A 13,581-nucleotide genomic window follows, 5' to 3' on the forward strand; every position below is an offset into this window, starting at 1 on the left:
TATCAAGCCGGCTTCGTTGTCGGCCGCTCGACAACGGACCACATCTTTACTGTACGAGCCTTCTTTAGCCGTGCGGTGAAACGCGCGACTACAAAGAAATACCATGCCGAGGGTGGCTGGGTTCGATTCCCGGTGCCGGTCTAGGCAATTTTCGGATTGGAATTCGTCTACCTCGGATCCTTGCTAACGGCTGATAACAATGCACAGTGGTGCGTTTGGCTAAAATCGTGAACTTTTTGTTTTACCACTTTAGGGTGTTATTTTTTGGCATCGGTGTCTTCAGGAATAAATTTGACAAAAAAATGGCGCATCGAATGACGAAAAGTTGTAATTTCAATGTTTGCCACAGGTGGCGCTGCAAAATGTAACTTCTTTAATAAACGATTTTTAAATATGGTGTCTTGGGCAAAGTTGTAGTGTAATTTATTATAAATTTTATTGCTGAAGACAACGAGTGTCCATCCATCAGCGTTTTAGAAATTCGGGCGTTTTTTATGGACACACCCTAAAAAAACAGTTTCAAAGATATTTTCGAAATTAACAGCTTCAGGTCAATACAATGTTCTACAAAAATGTATATATAATCAATATAGACCACTTTCTGGAAGATACCAGGGATGTTTTTTGCAAATATGACTTGTTATCGGCGATTTAAGGTCGAAAATAGTGATATTTGAAGTCTTCATATGCAACAGAGGGGCAAATTGGGGCAAGGAAATCCCCACAGGATTTAAAATATCTGGTCTGTAGTTTCATATGCGTATAATTATGTCTGTCTCCACGTGTATCCAAACAAGTATTTCTAAATTTCATAAATCGACATTTTCAACTGATATTTATATAATAATTGAAATTTCACCACACTGCATACCACGCTGTTGAATGTTAATGTCAAAAGAAGTGCAGCGTGAAGCTATTTTTCTGTTCTCTTCATCCAATCATATTACACAATGCAAATCTGACGTCATACGCAACTAGGGACGTCGTAAAATCCCGAATAATCGATTAGTAACTAATCGATTACTATTTATTCTTATTGAATCGATTCATCGCTGGGTAATAATCGATTTAAAATTTAAAATTAAATGCAATCGATTAATTTGCGACATCACTATAACGCTAAGCGAGAGAATGAATGAGTTGACACCTTAACATTATACACTTACCAATGAATCCCAAGACTTCAGGTCCGAGGAAGGCAGCCAAAGCCTATAAGGGAAGTGTTGGCTGGTCTTGATCTCGAATACATTTCCTTTGTCCACCAATTTTGAAAGTTGCTGATGTTTGACTGTAATCGTCGTCCACCCGTCCCTTTAGCTGTCGTAATCCCTTAAGAATGTTTCCTCTTGTTGTGTACCAGTAAACCTCATTCGTATGTCTTCCTCTCGTTGCTGTCTCCCAAAAAACATTTGTCTCGTTACAAAAGTGAAACATCGCCAAGGATTTCAACTGTGTGAACATCAGCATTGTAATTAATTAGGCACCTAAATTCCCTTCCTTTTCTATTGTATAATTGTATTCCCTAACCTCGACCAAACCGCGAGTCTTTCGGTCCCCCAAAACTAACACTAGTGTATAATAATCATGAAAAACTGTATTCCGGATCCGTAACGCTTCACGGCAAATGAGCCTTCCGCTTCACGGCAAATGAGCCCGCATTCAGGCGCTATCATATATACTTCGATTAATCGATTAATCGTTGAGATAATCGTATTATTTTGAATCGATTGCTTACCAACGGTTAATCGATTCAATAATCGACAAGAATCGAGAATAATTGATAAGTTACTAATCGATTAATCGGGAATTAACGACATCTCTATTAAGTCGCAAATTAATCGATTACTTCGATTAATCGATTTATCGTTGTGATAATCGATTAGTTTTAAATCGATTACTACCCAACGATGGATCGATTCAATAATCGACAAGAAAAAAGAGTAAACGATTAGTTACTAATCGATATTTCGGGATTTTACGACATCTCTAGGAGCATATGACGTCAGATTTGCATTGTGTGAAATGATTGGATGAAGAGAACAAAAAAAATAGCTTCACGCTGCACTTCTTTTGGCATTAACATTCAACAAATCTCAATTATTATATAAATATCAGTTGAAAATGTCGATTTATGAAATTTAGAAATACTTGTTTGGATACACGTGGAGACAGACATAATTATATGCATATGAAACTATAGACTAGATATTTTAAATCCTGTGGGGATTTCCTTGCCCCAATTTGTCCCTCTGTTGCATATGAAGCCTTCAAATTTCACTATTTTCGACCTTAAATTGCCGATAACAAGTCATGTTTGCAAAAAAACATCCCTGGTATCTTCCAGAAAGTGGTCTATATTGATTATATATACATTTTTGTAGAACATTGTATTGATCTGAAACTGTTAGTTTCGAAAATATCTTTAAATACTGCTATTTTAGGGTCTGTCCATAAAAAACGCCCGTATTTCAAAAACGATGATAGATGGACACTCGGTGTCTTCAGCAATAAAATTCATAATAAATTACACTACAACTTTGCCAAAGACACCATATTTAAAAATCGTTTATTAAAGAAGTTACATTTTGCAGTGCCACCTGTGGCAAAAATTGGAACTACAACTTTTCGTCATTCGATGCGCCATATTTTCTAAAATTTATTCCCGAAGACACCGATGCCAAAAAATAACACCCTAAAGTGGTAAAACAAAAAGTTCACGATTTTAGCCAAACGCACCACTGTGCAATGTTAGTCGTGAAATACGAAGGCGCACATCTGTGGAAGTCGGGCCTACTACGGGCTCCAAAAGAAACTTCGGTCAAAAAAGATTCGCCACCGCACCAAATGTGTTATGTACAACACACTGATAAGACTGGTAATCCTCTACGGACACGAAACATGGACAATGCTCGAGGAAGACTTGCAAGGAGGGTACGATGGGCACAATGGGCAGCAACCCTGCAAAGATATGGTCCATATTACCCACACAAGAACGTGTTCATTTTACCCCACCATGATCCAGTTTCTTGAAAAATTCTTAAGAAATCGAATTTTGATCTAAATCATCAATTCAACCCGTACACAATCTTTGGATAGACTAAGTTTGAAATCTTCGAGGATCATGCGGAATAGTTTTGCCGATTTCTGTTTTAAAAGCCTAAACACTGCACATCAAAAAATACATCACCATGGCATTTCAGCCATAGTTTACATCAAATCTTTAATAAACAGAATAGTTTTCATTATTTGAATATAGTAAAACATGTTACACTCATAATTTGAAACGAGCAATAAGATCCACTTGATGGTCTCCACCTAGTGGCGATACGCTCCAGGAAAAAAGAAAGCCCTCCGTAAGTCGATAGCTGAGATACTGTAAACAAACATTCATAGATACACTGATGCTTCGGACTCCAGTCTGGCAGTTAGTTCAGGTGTCTTTGGAAACAATTTGACGGTTTTTGACAGTCTCCTTATATACAGGGCAGTAATTTGCTTGAGGACATGGCAACTATTTCATCGCTGCGACCACTCCACCGAATAAACCGATCTCCAGTCCGACTCCACAAGTAGCATCGTGGATCTCATAAGTGAGCATAAATACCTCTGGATCTGGTGCATCCCTGCCAATGCGCGCACCAGTCGACAACTTTTACCTGGATCTAGGTGGAGTTGACCGCCAAAAAAAGTGCTGTACCTCCTCGGTTCTCGTACGGACGTCAAAACCTGGATCAAGAGAACGCCATCCAGGACTGGAAAAATGAGGAAGTCCAATTCCACCCAACTGCATAAATAAAGACCAGCCAATCCTCTCCAGACTCCGAACTGTATACAACCGAATTAGGAATAAATTTTATGGCTGGCTATTTTTAACAATGTGCAAAATTTTCGGGGTGTTGAACACGGTGTTGTTGCCGTTCCCCGGTTGAAGTTGCCGTTGTTCCTCGTTTCAGAGATACCTTAACTAAAGACAACACCGTCATCAATAAGAAAGGCTTCTGGGCTCTCCGGGCACCTCAACTCGGGCTGTAAGACCCATCCCTGATGGTGCACGAGATTTCCTTGCTTCTCTAACCAGAGATTAGATTACGCTACACGGAAACTCAGGACGATTTTCTGTGAAACTTCAGAGGTATTTCCCGTGAAAATTTAGAAGAATTTCGCGAACAAACTCAGAAGAATCTCTCATGGAGATTCAGAAGAATTTCTCGTAGAAATTCATAAATTAACTGTTATAGCTTGTCAAACTCATTCCACAAATTAGTTCATTTTTATTAGGCTGTATGTAGAGAACACATGCAGAGGCGTAGTGCTCTTGTTTAGAATTGAAATTAATATTTACAAAATAAAAAAAATGTGAAGCAAACGGTTAGGGGAAACCGTTAAATGTTGAACGGCTAATTTTTTCTCCTATTGTTGAACTCTCATAACTTATATGAGTCATAAGAAATGCACGTGCGTAAAGGTGAAGAAATTAGTCGTTCAACATTTGACGAATTACCCTATAACTTTTGCAATATTTGGCTAAACTAATTGAAAGCCCCGTGTGTCGGTGTGCAAATACCTGTGAATGAAAAAAAAAGAAATACGGTAAAGCTGACGAGCGTGTTGCGTAAAATCTAACATGTTTCGAAATTCTTAGAACGTAATACCGAAAACAAAATTCAAAGAGAAATTCAATTTTTGACAAGTCTACTGTTGGAAACTTATAACAAGCAGAGAGCTGTAAATGTCGATTATATGAAGCCAATTTTACCGATGATTCGAAGGACTGAAAGCGTGTATCGTGTGGATAGAATCATGCGGGGCGACCATTGCTTGCACATACCTTTAATTATTTTCCTCTGCCCTCCGAACGCCGACAGAGAGCCTTTCGAAGGTGAATCATCGATGAGTGGATGGTGAGGATCCCCGTTGGTGATAAACCGTGGATCCACTGTGGAGTCGTAGTACCCGTTATTGCTGACGACCAACGCTTGTTGGTGGTCCCCTTCTTGTAGATCGTCTTCGTCTGGGGCGACCGGAGGCAGCGGTATGAAGGGATCGTGTGCGATGAAGTTGATGTTCTCCGCCACGGTCGCTACGGAACTTTCTTCACTTGTAGAGTTCGTAGTGGTCGTGGTGGTCGTCGTCGTGGTACTTTGTGCGCTAGGGATGGGAAAAAGAGTACGTTCTTCAATAGACGCACAAACGTTAGCACTGCTCGGGGGGCTAGAGAGTGTGTTTCTATTGAAGGTGACGCTCTTCGCAAACTTGCTATGTCTAGCAACGTACCCTTCGACCGTTTGGGCTCGCATCAGCTTCTTCAGGTCCCGGTTTTGAATGCCCTGCCGTTGATCGAGGGCGAGCTTGTCTTCGGACAACTTTTTGAGTATACTCTTGAGCTGGCGCCTCTCGGGCGTTTCGTTCGATTCTGGACTGAGCGGTGTTGCTTTGCTGGTTGATTTGGGTGGGGAGGCACTCTTCGAACGGACTTGTCCTATGCGGGAGCCTTCGCTCCTGCTGCGACACAGCTGCTCAGCGGGGTCGTATCCGGCATTGCTGCTGTTGGAATCCGTACAGTCTAGACTAAGGCTACGGGTTTGCATGGCCGCCTCAAGTTGGGCAAGCCTTTGGCGTTCGTTCAGTATTTTGAGGCGCTTTACAAACGGAAGGCCGCTATATTCAGGCGAGAGGTCATCTATGGATACGTAGCTTTGATAGCCTTTGGGTTCGGAGATCAGTTTGATTGGTTTGGGTTTCGTTCGGACACGTGCTGGTGGAGGCGGGGGTTGTTTCTTGCTTACTACTTCGCTGTCACTGGCACATTCCGTGTCGATGTACGTACTGCGGCTGAACACTTTACTCGGTGGTTGGAACATTGGTTTGCTGGACGTGGTTGTGGGAGGTGCAGACAGAATCGGTGGAGGAGTTGTGGATACCAGCGAGTTGAGGTTTAGATCAGCCGGAATCGATGATTTGTGACGACCTGCTTTTTTGGCGGGTGCGAGTATGGGAGAATCTTCGTTCAGACTATTGTTCAAACTGGAATAGCTTCCTCCTACGCTAACTACGGTTGCTAACTTAAGCTTGGACCACGGTTTCAGCTGATCATCGGTTCGCTGTAAATGGCCGAGGGATCGGATTTTATCCTTCAGCGTTTGAGCCGCTGAAGGTTTACTAGTTTTTACGGGCCCACTGGTCAGTAGGTGTTGGTTCATGTCACTCGTCTCACGAATGGCAGGAGTTGTTCGAGTTTCTGCCTTGGACTCTTGCCGCTGCATACTTTTGATCCGCTCTTTGAACGACACCCGCATGGAACCTCGCCCGCTTGGTGTACCTCGGGTGTGCAGTATTGGACTTGGAGGTGCCTTTACTTGAGTCGGTGACGTGGGACTCAGGCTCTGGATCAGCGATGGAGAGCTGGATGTTTGGTTCGATGTCACTTGGAGCTGCAAAGTGTTTGCAAGTATGTTCCGGGTGAGTAAAAACAGAGAGAACATAAAAATAATATTAGTTTCATGATTAATTTATTATTCAAAGAAGAGTTTGATATATGACTATTTATATTTTTTTATCGCTCGCTCGGATTGTGCTATAGGTCAGTGAGTTTGGTATATATCTTGCCTTTAGTACACATTTACAATCGATCCTGAATCTTGTTAATACAGAAGAGTGGACAGAGCAAGACCAGCTGGGGTGTTGATAGTTGCGGAAAAGAAACAGTGTCAGATAGAATACAAACGCAAGGCGATAGTTGCTAGAACTGGCGTACCGGATACTTTGAGAGTTAAGGGACATAACAGAAACGAGCTGTTCCAGCATGCAGTTGATAGAAATGATACTATTAGTTAAAGCTAGCCGACAACAAACAGAGGGAATGCCTTTTCTTTTGCATACATTTTTTTCCTTTTGCTCCGATGCCATAATTGAGTTTTATGCATCAGTAATGGTCCCTGGACCACAAAACGACAGCCTCTGAGCGTCTTTTGTGCAGTGCGAATTTGTGACGCCTATGATAAACACAATTCGTATCGCTATGTCAATCTCATAGCAAACGATTTTCCAAATAGGTTATATAATCAATGTATATTTCTCCGTAATTGGTTTAGATAGAAGGAGGATCAACACTCTTCTGAGTATATGTTTATGAATGAGTAATTATGATGCAGATTATAAATGAGAGTAAAAAAAATTCAAACGTGATTGATATGGCTTAGATATAAACAATCTAAAAAACGTTCACAGTAAAATTGAATTCATAATAAAATACAGTCAAACCTCCATGAGTCGATGTTCTATGACTCGATATCGACTCATGGACGCAAATTATGCCATACTAAAAAATATTTTCTGGGTTACTGTGATGGTCCCTTCGAACAGCTTTCCAAGGATTTTCTATTCCACATCTCGATATTTCCATGAGTCGATGGTCCCTTCGATATCGACTCATGGAGGTTTGACTGTAATCCAATATTGCATAATTTGGAATAATAACATTTTAGTTCTAATCTGCAATATACGTCCGATGCTGGGTCAGCACTACTCACTTCTCACTCCCCAGTTCTCATTCGGCCTAATGGCCATTCGGCCTAATGACCGTTCGGCCTAATGACCGTTCGGCCTAATGACCATTCGGCGTAATGACCTGACACCGGAAAAAACAATTAGTAGATATCTAAAAAAACATGATATCATAGTAGATTTATCAAAAAAAAAAAATATCAGTGTGTTGGAGAACACTTGGTAGCGCATATAAAAACATGATGAAAATTATAACGCTTCAAAGATTAATTGTTCAAGCGAATTGCAAGGAAACAATGTTTCTGTCAGCACTACCGGGCTACCTATTATAGTTAGAGAGCAATACCATTTTTCCTTTATCCGGATTTTTATTTGCACAAACAATACTGAGTGTAACTCCAAGAAGCACTCGAACCCAATACGTTAAATAACTTTGAGATAAAATTCAGTTGAATTATTGGTTCAGGAAGTTCGGCAGTGCAAGCAGAACAAACGATTTTGTTTCTGCATATATGGGTTAAACAACCAATCTTCGAAGCGATATAACTTTTTTTGAAGGCTTCCAACAAAGTACCTTCTTCAGCAAAGTTTTCCGGCATGCTTTGAGGTATACTTTAGCGCAATGAATTACTTTGTTTACGATGAACTGGAACCTCTGGGAGTAAAAATGCGAAAATTCACGTTTCCCTATACCAGCGGTTCTCAACCTGGGGTACATGTACCCCTGGGGGTACCTTCGCTGACCCTAGGGGGTACCTCGGACCAAAATGCGTAATGGCGGATGTGTAAAAATTTCAATAAAAACTTTTTGATAAAGTTCTGATCATTTTTGATTCTTAGACTTTGTATTGTACATAATATGCATGGCGTTCAGTAAATCAAATACCTTTGAATCCTGCTTTTCCCAAGCGGCACAGTGTATAAAGAGCTGTGGGACAAAAGATTAAAGGCACAAAACGTCGAACAAGCAAATTTTAAAAATCTTCAACGCAATCTACCTGTTCGAGACAAAATGTTGAATAAAATGTTAAGAATATACTATAACTAAAATCAAGAATCTGGTCTCAGGGCCGAAAACCTCATTAATAAAGATATTAATAATAATAATCAAGAATCTCAAGACGAAAGCCTCAATTTGAGAAACATGAAGGCTTTTTTGTGAAAAGCTCAGAAGCTTCGTTGCAAGAAGTTTGGAAGACTTCATTTAAGAGACTTGGAAGCCTCTTTTCCAAAGGCTCGGAAGCCTCTTTTCAAAAGGCTCGGAAGCCTCTCTTCAAGGGGCTCGGAAACCTCCTTGCAATAGGTTCGGATGCCTATATTCAAGAGACTTGGAAGCCTTCTTTCAAGAGGCTCGGAAGCCTCATTTCAAGTGGTTCGAAAGCCTCCTTTCAACAAGCTTTGAAGTTTCCTTTCAAGAGGCTCGGAAGCCTCTTTTCAAGAGGTTCAGAATTCTCCTTTCAAGCGGCTTGGAAGCCTCCTTAATAAACCTAGGAAGCCTAGTTTCAAGAGGCTTGACAACCTCCTTTCAAGAGGCTCTATTTAAGAGGCTTGAGAGCCTTCCTTCAATAGACTTAGAATTTTTCTTTCAAGAGGCTTGGAAGCCGCCTTTAAAGAGGTTCCGAACCTCCTTTCAAGAGGCTCGTAAACCTACTTTCAAAAGGCTCCATAAGCCTATTTCCAGGAGGCTCGGAAGTCTCGTTTCAAGAAACTTAGAATTCTTATTTCAAGAGGCTTGGAAGTTTTTTTTCAATAGGCTTGCAAGCCTCCTTTCAAAAAGTTCATAAGCCTACTTTAAAGAAGCTCGGAAGCCTCCTTTCAAGAGGCTCTCTTTAAGAGGCTTGGGAGTATCCCCTCAAGAGACTTTGAAGCCTCTTTTAAATATGCTCAGAAGCCTTGAAGAGGTTGAAGAGGTTCGGAAGCCTTGTTTCAAGAAGCTCGGAAGCCTCCTTTCAAGAGGCTATGCTCTTCTTTCAAGAGGCTTGGAAGTCTCCTTTCAAGAGGCTTGGAAACCTTCTTTCAAGAGGCTCAGAAGCCTCCTTTCAAGAGGCGAGGCTTGGGAGTCTCCCTACAAGAGACTTGGAAGCCTCCTTTGAAAATGCTCAGACGCCACCTTTTAAGAGGCTCGAAAGTCTGCTTTCAAGCTGTTCGGAGAGTTCTTTCCAAGAGGCTAGAAAACCTGCTATCAAAAAGCTTAGAAGCCTTGTTCTACGAAGCTCAGAAACCTCCTTTTAAGAGACTCGGAAGCCTTTTTTCAGGAGGCTGGAAAGCCTACTTTTAAAAGGTTCACAAGCCTTCTTTCAAGAGTTTCGGAATTATTCTCCGAGTGGCTTGAAAACCTTCTTTCAAGGGGTTGAGAGGGGCTCCACCCCAGTACCCCGAATCCCAGTACCCCGAATGCCATTACCCCGAAGGCCACTACCCCGAATGGGACAGTGCCCCGAAAGTCATTACCCCGAATGGGATACTACCCCGAAATCCATTACCCCGAAAACATTTAGAATCTATAGTATTCTATTATTATATTTAACACCAACATATATCGATGAATCGCAACAGTTTTAACCAACCAGATTAACCAACGGTTTTGCTTTTCTTCTAATTAGCTTTAACTGTCATTTCCTATCATTATGACCTGGAAAAGTACTATTCTACGAAATGGAGTAAGAGATCCTTTTTTCCAACACAACGCGTTTTCCCGGTATAAGGCGAACAGAGGAGATGATGCCTTGTTTTATTGAACGAGTTTGCCCGGTATAAGGCATACAGAGTAAATATGATCTTTTTTTTAATAAACGCGTTTGCCCGGTATAAGGCAGAAAGGGGAGATGATGACTTCTTTAAATGGACGTGTTTGCCCGGTATAAGGCAGATAGAGGAGATGATGCCTTCTTTAAATGGACGGGTTTGCCTGGTATAAGGCACGCCGAGGAAATAATGCCTTGTTTAAATGAACGCGTTTGCCTGGTATAAGACAGACAGAGGAGATGACGCCTTCTCTAAATGGACGGGTTTGCCCGGTATAAGGCATACGGAGGAAATTATTCCTCGTTTAAATGAACGGCAGACAGAGGAGATGATGCCTTCTTTAAATGGACGCGTTTTCCCGGTATAAGGCAGACAGAGGAGATGATGCCTTCTTTAAATGGACGCGTTTGCCCGGTATAAGGCAGACAGAGAAGATGATGCCTTTTTTAAATGGACGCATTTGCCCGGTATAAGGCAGAGAGAGGAGATGATGCCTTCTTTAAATGGACGCGTTTTCCCGGTATAAGGCAGACAGAGGAGATGATGCCTTCTTTAAATGGACGCGTTTGCCCGGTATAAGGCAGACAGAGAAGATGATGCCTTCTTTAAATGGACGCATTTGCCCGGTATAAGGCAGACAGAGGAGATGATACCTTCTTTAAATGGACGCGTTTGCCCGGTATAAGGCAGACAGAAGAGATGATACCTTCTTTAAAAAGACGCGTTTGCCCGGTATAAGGCAGACAGATGAGATAATGCCTTCTTTAAATGGACAGGTTTGCCCGGTATAGGGCGGACAGGGGAGATGATACCACCTTTAGATGAACGTGCTTATACCTTGATAAGGCACACAGAGGAAATACTGCCTTTTAAAAGGAACGTCTGCTCGATAGAAGGGAAACGAGATGATGCCATCTTTAAGTCAACGCAACTTCCGAAGACGAACAATATCCCTCTCTCTCACTCTCATACACAAACTCTCACTCCTCCACTTCCTCTGTCTCACTAATTATTACTCATTCACCCACTCTCATTCATTCACCCACTTTTACTCACTTAACCACTCTTACTCACTCATCCAATTTTACTCATTCATTTACATTCAATCATTCGCTCTCTCTTTCTCGCTCACTCTTACTCACTCACTCTTACTCGTTTACTATTACTCGCTCACTCACTAACTCGTACTCGCTTACTTATATATTCACTCTTACTCACTCTTACTCAACCATTCACCCCCTCGTCGATTTTGAGATTTAGACCACGCTTCATCCAGAATCTGTTGCTTTTACCACAGCGACCAAGGAACAACTTCTACCTTGTTGCCCTAGTAGCCATTCTGACGTGGACCGCAATTGCCTCCAACTATCTGCGTTGTGCATGAAAACTTGCTGCATAATCTCCCCCTGCCATTCAGGAATCTTCAAGAGTGCTATACGAAGTGGAACGGGATCTTACGGAGTAAGAATACTTAGTTCCATATTGCATTAAAACAGTTTCAGTTCCAATTATTGTTCATTCATATGATTGAGTAACATTTTTTTCATTGAAATGAAGTATTAACTTGAAATAATGACTAATTCGGGTACTGGTTCATTCAGGGTAGTGTCCCATTAGGGGTAATGGCATTCAGGGTAGTGATTCATTCGGGGTTGTGGCGTTCGGGGTAGTGGCCTTCGGGGTAATGGCATTATGGGTAATGGAATTATGGGTAGTGTCGTAGAGTCGTTGAGAGGCGTCCTTTCAACATGCTCAGAAGCCTCTTTTTAAGAGGCTCGAAAAGCTCCAAATTATTGTAATTTGAATTGAAAAGTTTTACGGAATAACGAACATTTCAGACAACTTTTTGGCGAACCTAATATCCCGTTAGTTTTCAGGTTCGCATATATCTTGAGAGTTACGCTTATTTTTATTTACGAAAAAAAGGGGGTACCTCAATAAATGAAAAAGTTCGAAGGGGTACCACTAATGAAAAAGGTTGAGAACCGCTGCCCTATACTAAATTCCATACAAACTTCAAACGCGATGCGGAAAGCGAGGAAGCAACCAATCGGGCTAAGGTCTTGCACAGCTGTTTGGGATCCCGAATGGTTTCAAAAAACCATTGATTTGAAAAATTGACCATGATACCATGATATGAGTTATTCTCGCTGAGACCGGGCCACTATTTGAACGAGATTTTCAAAAATATCTAAATGTTGAATGCTTTTGGCGTGTATGTATATGACCCGAGCTAAAAAGATAGACCCCTTAATAGTTATACACGGAATCACTTTTATGGACACCTTGATTCTTACCAATTCTTAACATACCAAAACTGTCATAACTTCATGATTTTTCAATCGATCTCAGAAGTCAGCATATCGTTGGAAGGAAAGTGTGGCCTCAATTTTCAGTAATAGAAAATGGAGGCAGCCATATTGAGATTGGCATGGAGGCCAATTTTTTCAAAAACATTTTTTATTCGGTTTGCAACCACTGATTTTGAATATAAATACATCGTTGGAAATACTCAGGTGTATGTTTTTTTCTATCGAAAGGTCTGTACGATTTACCAAATTATTATTTTGGGGCCCATCTGACCAATCAACATTATTTTTATGGTTAATATGGCAATACGCTACGCCAAATATGTTTTGAAAATAAAGAGCATATTACAATAATATTTTGTTTGGAAAGTTCAACATTTTCAAGAATAACGGAGCCGTATTCAAGTTATTGGATACTGATAAAGATATATAAAAAAGTTATTGCATTTAATAATTTATTATAAAGGTAAAGGGTTTACTCCCTGGCCTGGGGCTGAACTCACAGCGGTTGATGAAAAAAATATCCCGAAGATACTAAATCCCCATGCAAGCAGCAAACAAAAAAAGGACCTTCAATAAAAACATCAAGTTCATTCAAGTGAATCTCCATCACGCACAGCCGTACTTTGCAAAAGGTTCAAGGAGAGCAAACTGGATGTCGCATTCATCCAGGAGCCATGGACAATAAATAGTAGGATATTAGGAATAACTACAAATTTCAATAAACTAATCTACTATGAAGGGCAACTTGCACCAAGAGCTACAATTTTAGTGAACGGAAGAATAAACATAATTCCAATTACAGAATTAATCAAAAGAGATATTGCTGCGGTCATGATGGAGGTGCCAACAGCCCATGGGACAACGGTAATATATGTTGCTTCAGCATACTTTCCCGGCGACGTGGGCGATGTACCTCCACCAGAAGTAGCAGCTTTCGTTTCTTTCCAGGTTGCAAAAATCCTAGCCAAAGATCATTCTAATGGACTCGGTACTTTAAAAAAAAGATAACGGCTTATTCACC

The 13,581-nt window shown here is 40.9% G+C and overlaps 1 protein-coding gene across 1 annotated transcript in view; it reads right to left on the reverse strand.

The window, feature by feature from the left end:
* LOC134224966 (uncharacterized) overlaps positions 1-13,581 on the reverse strand; it is a 650,394-nt gene that overhangs the window by 17,348 nt on the left and 619,465 nt on the right. The window contains exons 15-16 of the mRNA XM_062704663.1: positions 5,275-6,431; positions 4,829-5,148 (exon numbers count right to left, since the gene is read on the reverse strand). Coding sequence (XP_062560647.1) covers positions 4,829-5,148; positions 5,275-6,431 — 1,477 coding nt within the window. The remainder of the gene's footprint in view (positions 1-4,828; positions 5,149-5,274; positions 6,432-13,581) is intronic.

This window comes from Armigeres subalbatus, chromosome 3, assembly GCF_024139115.2.
Source record: "Armigeres subalbatus isolate Guangzhou_Male chromosome 3, GZ_Asu_2, whole genome shotgun sequence".
Lineage (NCBI taxonomy): Eukaryota > Metazoa > Arthropoda > Insecta > Diptera > Culicidae > Armigeres > Armigeres subalbatus.